A 16,060-nucleotide genomic window follows, 5' to 3' on the forward strand; every position below is an offset into this window, starting at 1 on the left:
TTTTAAAAAGGTTTTTAAACATTAAATGTAAATACATTTCTATAATGTCTATCTGTTGTTCTAGATCTGCCTCTGTGGAGCAACACAGAGTGGGTTATTCTTTTTCCACAGTGCATTATTACAGATACTAAAAACTGTTCTATTATCTCACTGCCTTAACTTACCTGTTCTTTTTGCCAGTCATATAAACTTATATTCTTTCCACATTCTCAATTGGTTCTAGCTTTTTCCCACTCCTGTTTTAGGAGCTGGTGATTTGTTGGTGTCCTTCACAGTGACTCAGGGCCTGAAGGATCATGGGCCTATTTACAACCTAATCCAACATATTGTAAATATATGTTTTTAAAGTATTACTTTGTTTGTATGTTAATTTATATGCATATTAACATGCATGCAGGTGCCCAAGGATGCCAGAAGAAGGTACTGGATCTTCTAAAGCTGGAGTTACAGGTGTCTGTTAGCCACCTGATATTTGTGCTGAGTATCAAACTCTAGTCCTATTAACTGCAGCTTTTTTTTTTAATTAGTTTGATTTGTTGGTGTTGTTTCTTGAGACACAGATACAGCTTTGCTACTTAGCTCAGGTTGACCTGGAACTCATTGTGTAGCCTAGAGTAGTTGCAAATTCTTAATCCTCCTGTTTCAGCCTCCTCATGCTGATGTGGTAGGCGTGCATCATCACGCTGCAACTTTGATAAGGTTGGGTTTTTAGCCCTAAAACTGAATTCTGCTTATGCTGTCTTTCTCCAACATTAGTTTACCTCATTCCATTCCATTTCTGCCCATCTTCTTTGACTCGTATACATTCTTACGTTTTATTTTGTTTTACAAGACAAATCTTCTCTGTGAAACCCTGGCTGTCATGGAACCTGCTTTGTAAACCAGGCTAGCCTCAAACTCAATTCTGCTTGCTGCTGCCTCCTGAATGCTGTGATTGAAGTTGTGGGCCGCCTGCTCCGTCCTGCTCATACTTCTCTTACAGAGACAAGTTAGTGACTGTTACTCAGAAACATCTTTTTTCTCCTGTATAACTGAGTTACAAAAACAAAACAAGAAGCTGGCTAGTCAAGGAGATTGAGTTAGAACAATCTACACTGTTAAGGAAACCGAACTTCTTTTATTAGTTATTTCAGATTCTGTTATAAATGCATAAGGGATATGTAAGCCACACTGGGGAAAAAAAAAAGTCTAAAAGAAAACTGGTAGAGAGGCAAGAATTGAGAGTGTTGAACACCAAGGGTCTGTGTGTGTTCTCTTCATTGGTTCTTGTAGATGAAGTACCCTTATGCTTGTCAGCTCTCACATAAGTGGATTTGCATTTCCCAGAACTTGTAACGAAACTTTGAAACTTTGACTTGAAAGTAAATGTAGAAAACTACCAGGTTATTATATACAGCACTATGAATTTTCACAAAGACATGCTCATATCATCACTATCAAGAAATAAAAACTACTAGTGTTTAAGTAGTCTTCCTCGGTGGGCTAAAGAGAGATAGCTCAGAAGTTAAGAGCATTTGTTGCTCTTGCAGAGGACCTGGGTTTGATTCCCAAAACTCATTGTATTAGTCAGGTTTTCTATTTGTGCATAAACATCATGACCAAGAAGCAAGTTGGGGAGGAAAGGGTTTATTCAGCTTACACTTCCAGGTTGCTGTTCACCACCAAAGGAAGTCAGGACTGGAACCCAAGCAGGTCAGGAAGTAGGAGCTGATACAGAGGCCACGGAGGGATGTACTGGCTTGCTCAGTTTGCTCTTATAGAACCCAAGACTACCAACCCAGCGATGTCTCCACCCACAATGGGCTGGGTCCTCCACCCTTGATCACTAGTTGAGAAAATGTCCTATAGCTGCATCTCATGGAGCCATTTCCTCAACTGAGGTTCCTCCTCCTGTGGTAACTTCAGTTTGTGTCAAGTTGACACATAAAACCAGCCAGTACAATTGACCCTTGTCATCTTGACACACAAACACATCATTATTAAACCTCAACCCTTACTTTCTTATTCATTCCCAAGATCTAAACTTTAAAAGTCCCACAGTCTCTACAAATTCTTACATATTAAATTTTCAATCCCTTTAAAATACCCAATCTCTTTTAAAATTCAAAGTGTTTTTTTCAATTCAAAGTCTCTTAACTGTGGGCTCCACTAAATACTTTCTTTCTTCAAGAGGGAAAAATGTCAGGGCACAGTCACAATCAAAAGCAAAAATCAAACTCTAACCGTCCAATGTCTGAGATCCACTCACAGTCTTCTGGTGTCCTCCAAAAGCTTGGGTCACTTCTCTAGCTCTGCCCTTTGTAGCACACACCTTGTCTTCTAGGCTCCAGGTGCCCATACTCCACTGCTGCTGCTGTTCTTAGTGGTCATCTCATGGTACTGGTGTCTCCAAAACACTGCTGTTTTCCGCTGCAACTAGGCTTCACCAATAGCCTCTGTAGGCTCTCTTCACGGTGCCAAGCCTCAGCTCCTTTGCCTGACCACTTCTGTCCTGGGCCATCAGTTGCTACTGAGACTGCACCTTCACCAATGGCCCTCCATGGCCTCTCACAGTGCCAGGCCTCAGCTGCTCTCCATGACACCTTCATGCCTTCAAAACCAGTACCACCTGAGTGACTTTTTTTTTTTGTTTTGTTTTGTTTTGTTTTGTTTTTTCGGAGCTGGGGACCGAACCCAGGGCCTTGCGCTTCCTAGGTAAGCGCTCTACCACTGAGCTAAATCCCCAGCCCCCACCTGGGTGACTCTTACACATTACCAAGTCCAGCCACAGCACAAGGTACAACCTTGGCATCTCTGGAACACAGCTCTCAAATAATAATACTTCCCAGAAGATTTCACCTCAGTGATGCTGATCTCTTTTTAGCTCCAGCTAACCAGCATCAATTGTCCCAATAGTCTCCTCCTCCTGTTGAATATAAAGCCAGAGACACATGGCTGAAGCTGCTGAGTTCTACTGCTTGTAGGAGCTGGAACATGGCCCCCTTGTTCTATAACATCAGTAGCTTCCTCTTTCCTAACTCCTTCACTGCCTAAGCTTGGCTGTCCTGAATCTAGCTCTGTAGATTGACCTTGAATTTAGATGTCTGTCTCCTGGGAGTAAAGGTGTGTACCACCACACCTGGATTTAAGTTTTTCTTCTAGAACTTACTTTGTTTTAGGCTGGACTTGAACTCAGAGATCTGCTTGTCTTTGCCTCCTGGATTAAAGCTAAATTGCCTGGAGCTAACTTAGCTGGGTGGGCTCTTGCCCCAAGGTCATTACTTCCTTAATTCAATTTAATATCCTTAAACACAGGATTCAGCTCCATTTCACTTCCGGTGTCCCTTTAATACTCGGACCATATATCTTGTATTTTCCCTTTTTCAACTTCTCTTTTTTCATTAAAATGTTCTTCATGAGACTAGAGAACAGTCTATGATGGGCATTTCTAAGACTTTGTCAATGCAATTAATCTGGGTCTTTTCACCTTAGCCTCAAGCTGACTCTTCAGACAAGGACAAAAAGCAGCCACATTCTTCACCAAAATACCACAAAAGCAGTCTTTGCAGCAATACCGAAATTCTCCTCTGAAATCTCTTGGGCCAGGCCTACCCAATTCAAATCACTCTTAGTAACAAAGACTTCCAAATTCCTACTAAGATTGCCCATTAGGCCCCCATTTAAAGCATGTTACTGCTTTCCAAATCCAAAGTCCCAAAATCCACATTCTTCCAAATGAAAGCATGATCCCTGGTACCAACTTCTCTTAGTTAGGGTCTTTTGCTGTGAACAGACACCATGACCAATATAAGTTTATAAAGGACAACATTTAATTGGGGCTGGCTTACAGGTTCAGAGGTTCAGTCCATTATCATCAAGGCAGGAGCATGGCAGCATCCAGACAGGTGTGGTGCAGGAGGAGCTGAGTTCTATATCTTCAACTGAAGGAAGCCAGGAACAGACTGAGCATCCCCAGGCAACTAGGAGGAGGGTCTCCAAGCCCACCCCCACAGTGACACACTTCCTCCAACAAGGCCACACCTTCTAATAGTGCCACTCCCTGGGCCAAGCATATGCAAACCATCACAAAAGGATTTATTCAGCTTATACTTCTTTGTGGCTGTTCATCACCAAAGGAAGTCAGGACAGAACTCTAGCAGGTCAGGAAGCAAAAACTGATGTAGAAGCCATGGAGGGATGTTACTTACTACTGGCTTGCTTCTCCTGGCTTGCTCAGGTCGCTCAGCTTGCTTTCTTATGGAACTCAAGACTACCAGCCCAAGGATGGCACCACCCACAAGGAGCCCTCCCGCGCTTGATCACTAGTTGAGAAAATGCCTTACAGCTGGGTCTCATGGAGACATTTCCTCAACAGAGACTCCTTTCCCTGTGATAACTTCAGCTTGTGTCAGGTTGACACATAAAGCCAGCCAGTACACTCATCGTGGTTCACAAACATCTTTAACTCTAGTTCCAAGGGGTCCAGGGCCCACTTCTGACTTCCATGAGCACATGCTATACAAACATACGTGCAGGCAAAACAAACATGAAAGGAATAAATCAAAGTTTTAAAAAAGCTCTTCTCATCTTTCTTCTTAGTCATTTACCCCCAACCCAAAGATGACCACTATACTGTCTTTTATACCATAGGTTGCCTACTTTTTGAACTTTATTATTAATGGGATCATATTTTATACACTTCTTTGAATATGGTATATTTTGCTTAATATTATAATGTGAGATTGTGTCATGCATAATATTCTCATCTCTGGGGATTAGTCAATATGATTTTATCGTAACCTGTTTATTCTAATATTAATGATCAGTTATGATTTAAAATGTTGAAATATGTTCGGTCCCCAGCTCCGAAAAAAAGAAAAGAAAAAAAAAGTTGAAATATATCTTTATTGCATTTATTAGTATATCTATATATGCTTATTTTATGTGTATGAATATGCACTCGTTGCAGCCTGCTGTGGAGGTCAGAGGACAACTTGTGGGACCTGGTTCTCTCTCTCCGTCTGCCATAGGCATCCCAGGGATGGCACCTAGGCCATGAGGCTTGGTAGCAAGTGCCTTTACCCACTGAGCCATCTCGTTGGCCTGCAGTATGTCTTCTGGTGCTGAATACATCTTGACTGTTCCTGAATGTATGCATGTGCTTTTGCTCAGGTGTTTTGTATGTGCAGTTGGAGTCGTGCTCTGTCCATTTTGAGTTTGTCGTTTTCCCTTGGCTCTTGCTGTCAGATTCAGTATTGCTTTGTCAGTATTGCTGTAGTTTGCTCTTTCTTGTTCCCACACAGTTTGCCGTTGCATGGACTTAAACAATTGGAATTGTTTGGCCATAGGTCTGTACATGTTCCACACTGGTACATATTGTTAAATAGTTTTTCAGAAAAGTGGTTTTAATTTATCCTTTCAACAGTATTATTTCAGGTTTTTGTTTTTTTATTTTTCAACCTTCGTGTCAACTCTTAGTATTGTTAAACTTAGAAAATATTAGCTGCCTTAGAGGATGGTTAATGCTATTGTGATAAAAGTTGGAAGTTTTGTTTTGTTTTGTTTTGTTTTTTTTGATACTAGTAGAGTTATACTGCTTTCCATTCAATCATCAATGGGTTAAATTTCCTCTTGTATGAAATGCTAATATTAGACTATTTTTCTATTTCTTACTGATATATATGAATTTTTTATATATTCTAGGAACCAGTTCTTAATCCATTGTATGTATTACAGGTGTCTCAGTCTGTAGCAATTACTTTAACCCTGGGTTATAGCAGAAAAGGTGTCATTGTTGACTGTCTAAATTCAGTGGACCCCTTTTAGTTTAAAATTTGCAATGATTTATAAAAGAATTTAAAAGGATGGTGAAAAACAATTTTGAAGTTTTAATAAGTTTTATTAAGAGTAAATTTACTTTGTATCAAATAGTTTGATATATAAAATCTTAAAGGGTAATTGTCATTGTATCCTTTTAGAGAATCAAGATGGTCCAAATTCTTGCCATGAAATATGCATTAAAAATCTTTCCTGTTTAATGACTAAGAGGTGGCAGGACTGCGTGCCTTCCATTGATAAGAATGTATTGCTATTTAAAGGAAGGGGGTTGCGCTAGAGAAACGGCTCAGCCGTTAAGAGTAATGACTGCTCTTCCAATGGACTTGGGTTCTATTCCAGCACCCACATGGCAGGTCACAGCTGTCTATAACTTGACGAAGTCCAGAGATCAAGTTTTTGACACGCGTGAAAAAAATACCCATACATAATACATAAATAGAATTTATTGTTTGGTTCTTGAGCTTGAGCATATTCATCTGGAATATGGTCATCTGAAGGCTGACAGATTCACCTACATGATGAATTGGATATGACTTTTAGAGCTTGGAATTCTGGTGTCGTTGCACATATCTTTAGATTTTAATAAAGTAATTTTGTGTGTTGGGGTGTTATGCCTACATGTATGTCTGTGTCCCGAGTGTTTGCCTAGTGTTGGTAGAGGCCAGAAGAGGGTGTTAGATCCCTGTGGCTACTAGAGTTACAGATGGTTGTGAGTCACATAGGTGCTGGCTATCTAAGGCAGGTCTGTTGGAAGAGCAGCCATTGCTCTTAACTACTGAGCCATCTTTCCAGCTCCCCAATTGTAGTGAATTTGAAGCAGATTTATCTGTCACCTTTATTACTACAGTAGGAAATGGAAGTTTTAAGTTTGCATTGTGCTTAATGAAGCCCCAAAACAGTGATATTTTGGATAATTCTAAGGTGATATTTTCTTTTATCTTTGGTTCATTCTCTTCATTGATTTTTTTTGTGTTGTAATTATCTCCTTATTTTTGTATTTTAAAGCATAATTAAGAAAAAATGTTATGAGTAACAAATCTAAGATAAGGAAATTATGGAGTGCTTTCAGGATATAGGGGGAAATCACTAAGATCTCAATATTTGTAAGTTTAAGAAAGAACTCAATGAATCCAAATTATAATTGCAAAATAATATACACATTACTCTATTTTTTTCTTACATTTATTGTGTCTGTGTGAGGGAGTGGAGATTACAGGACAACAGGCAGAAATTGGGTCTTCCTTCCATCACATGAGTCCTGAGGATGGCACACAGGATTAGTGGCAAGCATATTTACCTACTGGGCTCTCTCACTGGCCTTATTCTGGGTTTTAAAACTTAGAAATTTTGTTTGTTTATAAGTTATACCTACAAGGAAAACTGTTGATGAAATGTTTTTATATATAGCTACAGCTATTAAGAATTTTTCTGGGGTTGGGGATTTAGCTCAGCGGTAGAGCGCTTGCCTAGCAAGCGCAAGGCCCTGGGTTCGATCCCCAGCTCTGAAAAAGAAAAAAAAAAAAAAGAATTTTTCTAAGGGGGCTGGAGAGATGGCTCAGCAGTTAAGAGCACTGACTGCTCTTCCAGAGGTCCTGAGTTCAGTTCCCAGCAACCACATGGTGGCTCACAACCATCTGTAATGGGATCCAGTGCCCTCTATAAACCTTTTTTTTTTTTTAAAGAATTTTTCTAAAACTAAAACTATACGTGAAGGTTATAGTGATATCCTTTTATTGGTCCATTTTATATGAATGAATGCTTTGCCTGCATGTATGTGTAGTGCACTACATGGAATTTTTTTGTTTGGTTGGTTTTTGGTTTTTTGGGTTTTTGTTTTTTTGTTTTTTTTGTTTTTTTGTTTTGTTTTGTTTTGTTTTTGGCAGGAAAGAAGATTGAGTGAAGGTCTCTCTGTGTAGCCCTGGCTGGCCTGGAACTCTTTGATAGACCAAGCTATCCTCAAATTCAGTGATCAACCTGCCTGCGTCTTTCCAGTGCTAGGATTAAAGGCACCACTATGCCTGGTGCTCTCAGAGTTCAGAAGATGGTGTCAGATCTCCTAGAACTAGAGTTACGGGTGGTCATGTGCCACTCACTGTATATGTTCTGGTAACTGATCCCAGCTCCTTTGCAAAAGCAACAAGTTCTCTTAACCACTGAGTCATCTCTCTAGCCGAGTGGTTCTCAACCTTCCTGATGGCTTTGACCATTTAATACAGTTCCTTGTGTTGTGGTGACCCCCAGTCATAAAATTATTTCATTGGTACTCCATAACTATAATTTTGCTACTGTTATGAATTGTAATGTAAATATCTGACTGCAGGATATCAAGAGAGGTTGTGACCAATAGGTTGAAAACCATTGCTCTAGTTTTTGTGGCTACACCACTGTTAAATTGCTCACAGTTTGATAAATAACTAAATCTATGCTCGTCCAAGCAGCTCTAATTAAACTCAGTGGGATGCAGACATGGATATGAAGGAAGGGGTAATTGTTGGAAAGAAGGGGTTCATTGGAAGGAGTTGGGGCAAAAGAAGGTAATAGGAAGTATATGTGGTCATTATACTTAATACATATTTGAAAAAATTTTAAGTTGTAAGTTCTTTAAAAAGATACATGTCCCATCATTGGTAATCTCCTATGCATCTACTAGTTGAGCAGTTTCCCAACTAGACTGTTCAGGTCTGAATTTTGAACTGAGTTTAGCAAACTGGTTTTTTGGTTTGGTTTGGTTTTTTTTTTTTTTTTTTTTAAGTTTTATTTGAATACACTGTTTTTGTCTTCAGACACGCCAGAAGAGGGCATCAGATCCCATTACAGATGGTTGTGAGAGCCACCGTGTGGTTGCTGGGAATTGGACCCAGAAGAGCAGTCACTGCTCCTAACCACTGAGCCATCTTTCCAGCCCTAGTGAACAGGTTTTATCAGGGCTGTCTCAGGACAGTGTTCAACACTTTTGACTATTTTCATTGCCACCAACTTGTTCTCCTGGATGTCACACGAAAACCACTCTGAAATTTGTTCCCAGTCCAACTCTAAGATCGCCATCTCCTGGTGAATGAATCTTGATTTTTTCTAAGATGATAGTCTCCAGCACAGAGTGACTCTTCCTGCTCTGAGCAGCCCCTCTAGAGTGGAGAGAGAATGTGGTGCTAAGTGGCAGGTTTTCCTGGGCTTTGTCCGCCTTGACCTTGGCTCTTCCAGGCCTGGATCAGAAGGACTTGCCACTCCAAGACCATTAACCCCACACACGAGTGGCTTGTTGCACCTTTTATTCTTGGAAACTAGATAAACATTTGAACTCCTGTCTTCTCTGCACATCTCAGGTACTGAGGAGTCCTGAGTTTGGATTCTGCAGGCAGCCAGTTACCTTTTTATTTTACCCTCTCCTGTTGCCAGCACAGTTCTTCTGAACATTGCTGCCTGTAGTATGTTGTTGTTTGTCTTCCAGAATTTATAAACAAGGGCCAAGGATATAGTGCAGTTGGCAGAGTATTTCTCTGCCATGTAGAGACTCTTGCTAATCCTCAACTTCATAAACTGGGTGGTGGACTATGCTTGTATATATCGTCCCTGCACTAGGGAGGTAGAGGCAGGAAGATCAAAAGTTATTCTTGACTACATAAGGAGTTTAAGGCCAGCCTGGGCTAGAGACTTAGTCTATAAAGATAAAGCAAAACAAATTTTTTAAAACACCTCAAACCTAAGATTATGGTCTACTACCTTCTCTTTACTGTAGGTTTATATATATTCTACTATCTTGTGATAGGTTTGTAAATTATCAGACAGGTAGGCTGAACTTCATTATCAGAATTCTTTTCCAGGGGTTGGGGATTTAGCTCAGTGGTAGAGCGCTTGCCTAGCAAGCGCAAGGCCCTGGGTTCGGTCCCCAGCTCCGAAAAAAAGAACCAAAAAAAAAAAAAAAAAAAGAATTCTTTTCCATATATTTCTAATTGCACTTGTTCCTAGGGAGATTTTTATTCCTAGTATGAGACTTTTTATATAACAAAAGCACTCGAATCCTTTCCTTGAAAAGAAGTCTTTGGCATATCGTTGGCACCGTTCTATATTCCCTTTACTCTCAGCAGGCACCTCGGCTGAGTCTGAGTTTTTTCTTTTTTCTTTTTCTTTTCTTTTCTTTCTTTCTTTCTTTTTTTTTTTTTTTTTTTTTTTTTTTTTTTTTTTTTTTGGCCCATAGAGAGAGGGAGAGGGAGGGGAGGAGGGAGGGAGGGAGACAGAGACAGACAAGGCCTGTGGTAGTGGTAGTATTGTATGTGTGTGCCAGAAGAGAATTACCGGTGCCTGTGAGTTACCTGACATAGGTGCTGGGAACTGACTCTGGTCCTCGGCAAGAGCAGCTATCACTCTTACTGCTAAGCCATCTTCCAAGCCTATTTTGTCTTATTTGTGGGTGTGTCTTTACATGGTATGTGATGCATATGAGCTGTACATGTGTGGGTATGTATGTGGAAGCTAGAAATTGACATTGGATGTTTTTCTTTCATAATCTGTGTTTACTGAGGCCAGGTCTCTTGCTGAATTCAAAGCTGGCTAATCTGTGTTATTTAACTAGCCAGTCCGTTTGTCCCAGTGATCCCTGACTCTACCTCCTGTACAAAAGTTAACTGCTGTATTCACTCATCATTGTTTGTTTGTTTTTATGTGTCAGACTCTTTGCTTACTGTTTGTATATGTGGACCTCCTGCTCGCCCGTTACCTGCCCAGGTCAGAAGAAGCTATCAGATCCTGGAACTGGAGTTATGGATAGTTGTGAGCCACCGTGTGGGTGCTGGAACCTGAACCCAGGTCCTCTTCAAGAGCAGGTCCTAAAACTGAACCACCACTCCAGCTCTCTATCCAGTTTGTTTGTGGTGCTGGAGCTCTGACCTCCAGTCTTCACACTTGCAACACAAGCATTTTATCCATTGAGCCATCTCCACAGGCCCTCCATTGACTTTAATTATCAAGCATGGAGGTAGTGAGGGCTGATTTGAAGAATCTCTTGCACTTCAGACATACTCTTTACCTCATGTAGTTCAGTGTCCTCCTCCCAAAAGTTGGGATCAGCCGAATGTGGTGGTATGCACCTGTAACCCTAGAATTTATACTGATCCAGAAGGGTCACAGGCCAGCTCTGACAACATGGTAGGACCCTATCTCAGACGGCACCAGCTACTGTCAGTAGCTTCCATTTTGTTGACTCAGAACCTCAAAGTAAAACTTGTAATCTCAGCTTCTGTTTCTTAAGGTTACTGTTGATTTCTTGCTATAGAAGTAGTTCCTCCCTTTGAAACCAAGACTTTTTTACACTAGAAAGCCCAAAGTGACAGAGATTGAGAGGTAAATATTTTGCTGAAATTACTTTTATTATTCATCATTGGTTTCCCACACAGTGAAACAAAAACCCTTCATTAAAGGCATGAAGGGTTAGTCCATATGGACTAGTCCATAGTCACCTAAACCATAAACTTTGCCATCATCCTAAGTGCTTCCCTATCTGTATTCACATATAATTCCCACTGGCTACAAAATGATGTCAGTTCTGTCTTGCTTTACACCGTTACATTGCTGTTACCCTCATTTACCCAAATTGTTGGTCATGAGTTCTATTGGCCAGCTAAGGCTTTATAGTGAGGCCCTGTCTCAAACAAGTAAGATCAGTTACTCTGCAAACTTTCTTCCTCTTCATTAGTTTTTAAAAACTGATCTTTGAAAAATTGGACTGTATTAAGTGACTCTTAAGCAGTTATAAAGTAACTATAAACTCTGTATTAACCAGTTGAATTAATTAATCAACCTTACAGAGATCCAAAGACAGAAGTCTCTAACAGATTCAAACTGTATTCTCTCAGGACTTATACAGTGGCTTAGAATTTGGGTTCTTTACTGTTTGCTTCCATCCCTTTGTGCATTATCCTTATTTACATAGTGCAGTATAATTTGGAAGCAGCATTAAAAAAGGAAGTATGAAGAGGAAGCCCTAATGTTTACAAGGACAAGCCAGAAGGATGTTTCCGATCATTTTTTTTTTCCGGAGCTAGGGACCGAACCCAGGGCCTTGTGCTTGCTAAGCAAGTGCTCTACCAACTGAGCTAAATCCCCAACCCTGTTTCGATCATTTTCAGTTCCTTTGCTAGAGCTTGGTGCAAGTTGTAGCTAGAAGAGGTTAAGAAAGTCTACAGTCTGCATTTAGACTGAAAGTGGAGAAGCTGGATTACAGTTAGAAAGGGAGTGAATTTGGGGATGGTCGGTTAGTACCTGCCATGCCAGGCAAACAAGTTCTTTTGGAGACTGACAGTTGCCTGTCTCTTTACCTTCATCCTTAACTTGCTGTCTTTCTGTGCATCCTTTTCTGCTCCCCTCTGCTTTAGTCACACTAAGCCATTTGCGTTTCCAAACACTATGTGCTTCTCTGTCTTTCTGTCTTCCATACTGCTTTCTTAGTCTGAGGTACCCTCCATACTATTTCTGTCATCACTAACACCCAGACATCTCAAATGCTGCCTTTCAAGTCTCAATTTAAGAATCTGTAAGCCCTTTGCAGAACAGTACTCCTCTCACCTGAGTATTCTCTGCCTGTTGTCTTTTCACCTATTGATACTCTATCAACACAGTTTTTTTATTTGTTGATTCTGAAGGCCCCAGCAACATTTTATTATGTCTTACTATATCACACTGTCCACGGGAAGGAACAGTTCTTTAATTAGTGAATGGTTCAGAGCAAACAAATTTCTGTCCAGACTTTGAAAAACTTCAGAGAAAACTTTTAAAATGTGTGTGCGACATGTATGCACATGTATGTATATGTATGACATGTATGTACATGTGTGTATGACATTTGTTAATGAGGATTTTAGTACTGGCCTCAGTATTTACAATTATATTGTATTTTCCTATTGATTGTTCTACACTTGGTTTTTGGTTATAATTTAACTCTAAAAGTATTTGTGGTTGTGGAATTATTCTTTTTCTACTAAAAAGGAGTGAACTATTCCATGTACCAAGGCGCAATACTTAACAATTGCTTTTAAACACTCAGTATGTCAGTCTTGCTACAGATTGGTGAAGTATGTTAGATAATGCTGACATGATTTCTACACTTGAAGTCTTCCAAGGACTGCTGCCCTAACATTTGACTTTTGATAGGTGACATGGGATTTGCTAATGTCCAAGAATCACTGTTATAAACAAAGTCTAAGGCAAGAGTGCCTTAAATAATCTTACATGGAGAATTTTCTTTTCCTGCTTTACTGTCTTGAGTAATATCTTTTGTTTTACTTGTAGATTTGATGGTCCTCGAAGATTTGAGGATTTAGGGTCAAGGTGTGAAGGACCGAGACCCAAAGGGCCTCGTTTTGAAGGAAATCGCCCCGATGGGCCAAGACCCAGATATGAAAGTCACCCAGCAGAGGGCACTAAAAGCAAATGGGGAACGATCCCCCGGGGCCCAGCATCTCAATTTTATATAACTCCTAATACATCCCTGAGTCCTCGACAGAGTGGACCACAGTGGAAAGGCCACAAAGCAACTGTCGGACAGCAGCATCAGCAGCAGCCTAAGCAGCAACCTAAGTCACAAGCAGAACCTCTTTCAGGAAACAAAGAGCCATTAGCAGACACAAGTAGTAACCAGCAGAAGAATTTAAAAATTCAGTCAGCCGCGTTTTCCATTTCTGCAGATGTCAAGGATACCAAGGCGGCTCAGTCAAATGAGAATCTAAGCAACTCTCAACAAGAGCCACCTAAAAGCCAAGTCTCGGAAGCACCCATAGAGCCCTCTAATTGGAACCAGAATTCTCAAAGTATGGAGACTGAAATGGACAAAGCCCAAGGTGTTACTCAGCCTGTATCCCTTGCAAATAAACCTGTACCTTCTCAATCTCCTTTCCCCTCAAAAGTAGGGAGCATGGAGGGAGGAGCTGCAGTAGCAGCAGCAGCATTGTCTGCAGATGATTTCAAACCTTTGGGTGTTGGTTTGTCCCACTCAGAAAACCACCAAGAAAAAGCTCTTCCTCAGCCAGACAGCAGAGAAAATAGATTAGAAGGCAATAAAGGCAGCAGCTCATCCTACAGAGGTCCTGGGCAAAATAGAGTGGAAGATTCACGGGATAAAGGACTAGTAAACAGAGGTCGTGGCCAGACAATTAATCGAGGTCCAGGTCTGATCAAGCAAGAAGATTTCCACGATAAAATGCTGGGTAGAAGAGAAGACAGTCGTGAGAAAATAAACAAAGGAGAAGGCAGCCGGGACAGGGTGTTTGTGAGACCGGGAAGCAGTCGGGATAAAATACCAGGTGGCCTACAAGACAGTCAGGACAGTAGAGCCAACAGTAGAGAAAGAGGGCCACCTCGCAGGGCTGGCAGTCAGGAGAGAGGACCTCCTCGAAGGGCTGGAAGTAGAGAGAGAGTACCCCCTCAAAGAGCTGGGAGCAGGGAGAGGGGACCACCTCGAGGGCCAGGTAGTCGAGAAAGGGGATTAGGAAGGCCAGATTTTGGTCATGATAGAGTTCCATTCAGACCAGAACCAGGAGATGGTGGAGACAAAATGTATCCTTACCACCGAGATGAACCTTCTAGGGCTTCGTGGAACCATGGAGAAGAGAGAGGACACGAAGAGTTCCCATTAGATGGTAGAAATGTACCAATTGAGCGAGAGAGACTCGATGACTGGGATAGAAAAAGATACTGGAGAGAGTGTGAACGTGACTATCAAGATGATACACTAGATTCATACGGCAGAGAGGACAGGTTCTCAGCACCACCATCTCGGCCTCATGATGGAGACAGGCGAGGCCCTTGGTGGGATGATTGGGAAAGAGATCAAGATATGGATGAGGGTTATGGTAGGGAAGTGGACAGGGACTTAGACAGAGATGTGGATCGGATTAGAAGACCTGTGGATATATATGATAGAAATGTGGATAACGAATGGGACAGAGATTATGGGAGGCCACTGGATGAACAGGAATCACAGTTTCGTGAACGGGATATCCCATCTCTTCCACCTTTACCACCTCTCCCACCTTTGGATAGATATCGGGATGATAGATGGAGAGAAGAAAGAAATCGAGAACATGGGTATGACCGAGATTTCCGTGATAGGGGTGAGTTGAGGATTCGAGAGTACCCAGAAAGAGGAGATACATGGCGGGAAAAGCGAGATTATGTTCCTGACAGAATGGACTGGGAAAGAGAGCGGTTGTCAGACAGATGGTACCCCTCTGATGCGGAAAGACACTCCCCCATGGCGGAACATATGCCATCCTCACATCATTCCTCTGAAATGATGGGGTCCGATGCAAACTTAGACTCTGACCAAGGCCTTGGAGGGGTAATGGTTCTCAGTCAGAGGCAGCACGAAATCATTTTGAAAGCTGCACAAGAATTGAAAATGCTTCGGTAAGTTCACTCCTTAAGATCGTTTCTTTTAGTTGAAACAGATATTCATACTGCTCTTTTTTAAATGAAGTGGCTTTGGTTTTGTTTGTTTGTTTGTTCATTTGGTTATTCAAGACAGGGATTCTCTGTGTAGCCTTGACTGTCCCGGAACTCGTTCTGCAGACCAGGCTGGCCTCAAACTCAAGAGATCTGCCTGCCTCTACCACCCAAGTGCTGGGATTAAAGGCGTGTGCCACCACAGCCCAGCTGAATGAGATGTTTTAATGGAACCCTTTAAACCCTGTTTCTTATCATAACTTTGAATTTGTATTTCTGCTTATTCAGTGCTGTTTTGGGGTTAGGATGGGTATTTGGAAACTGTGTTAATTATTCACGTATGTCCTAGGGTGTGCAAATTGATTGCTGTTCTTGGCCATTGTAGATGTGTTGCTGGCATTCCTTGAGTGTGCATGTGTCAAGTGTTAAAACTCAACATTTCAGGATTCCTGGTTTCATTGAGCTTTGTCTATGAGGTTGTTTTCAGGAAGCAGCTCCTGTTCTTTGGCATTGGATCTGGTAGGCTGCATAGTCCCTACTGTTTGATGGAGTGGTGGAAGGTGCTCTATTTTCTCTGCTGGAGTTACAAATGGTTACCTGGGAGTGTCTTCAGATTTTTCTGACTACTGATACTTTGTTTTGGGAATGTTCATCTTTGATTTTAACTGGAAGCAGATTTTCTTCCTATATTTTCGTTGTGAAGTTGGATTTTTTTTAACCTACAATCAACTGTGTGGGCATTATGTAATGTTCCTTATATAGCTACAATAGTAAGGCTTTTTTTTATTCATTTATTTATTTATTTATTTAT

The 16,060-nt window shown here is 41.1% G+C and overlaps 1 protein-coding gene across 5 annotated transcripts in view; it reads left to right on the top strand.

Moving 5' to 3' along the window:
* Ylpm1 (YLP motif containing 1) overlaps positions 1-16,060 on the top strand; it is a 76,208-nt gene that overhangs the window by 23,124 nt on the left and 37,024 nt on the right. For 3 of the 5 annotated variants that reach the window (XR_010052072.1, XM_039112041.2, NM_001271258.1), the window contains exon 5: positions 13,099-15,213. The exons of the other annotated variants lie outside the window; for them this stretch is intronic. Coding sequence is in view for 2 of the 3 variants with exons in the window: in XM_039112041.2 (XP_038967969.1) it covers positions 13,099-15,213 (2,115 nt within the window). In the remaining variant the exon portion in view is untranslated. The remainder of the gene's footprint in view (positions 1-13,098; positions 15,214-16,060) is intronic. 5 annotated transcript variants of the gene reach the window in all.

The sequence above is a fragment of the Rattus norvegicus genome, chromosome 6 (assembly GCF_036323735.1).
Source record: "Rattus norvegicus strain BN/NHsdMcwi chromosome 6, GRCr8, whole genome shotgun sequence".
NCBI classification, from domain to species: domain Eukaryota; kingdom Metazoa; phylum Chordata; class Mammalia; order Rodentia; family Muridae; genus Rattus; species Rattus norvegicus.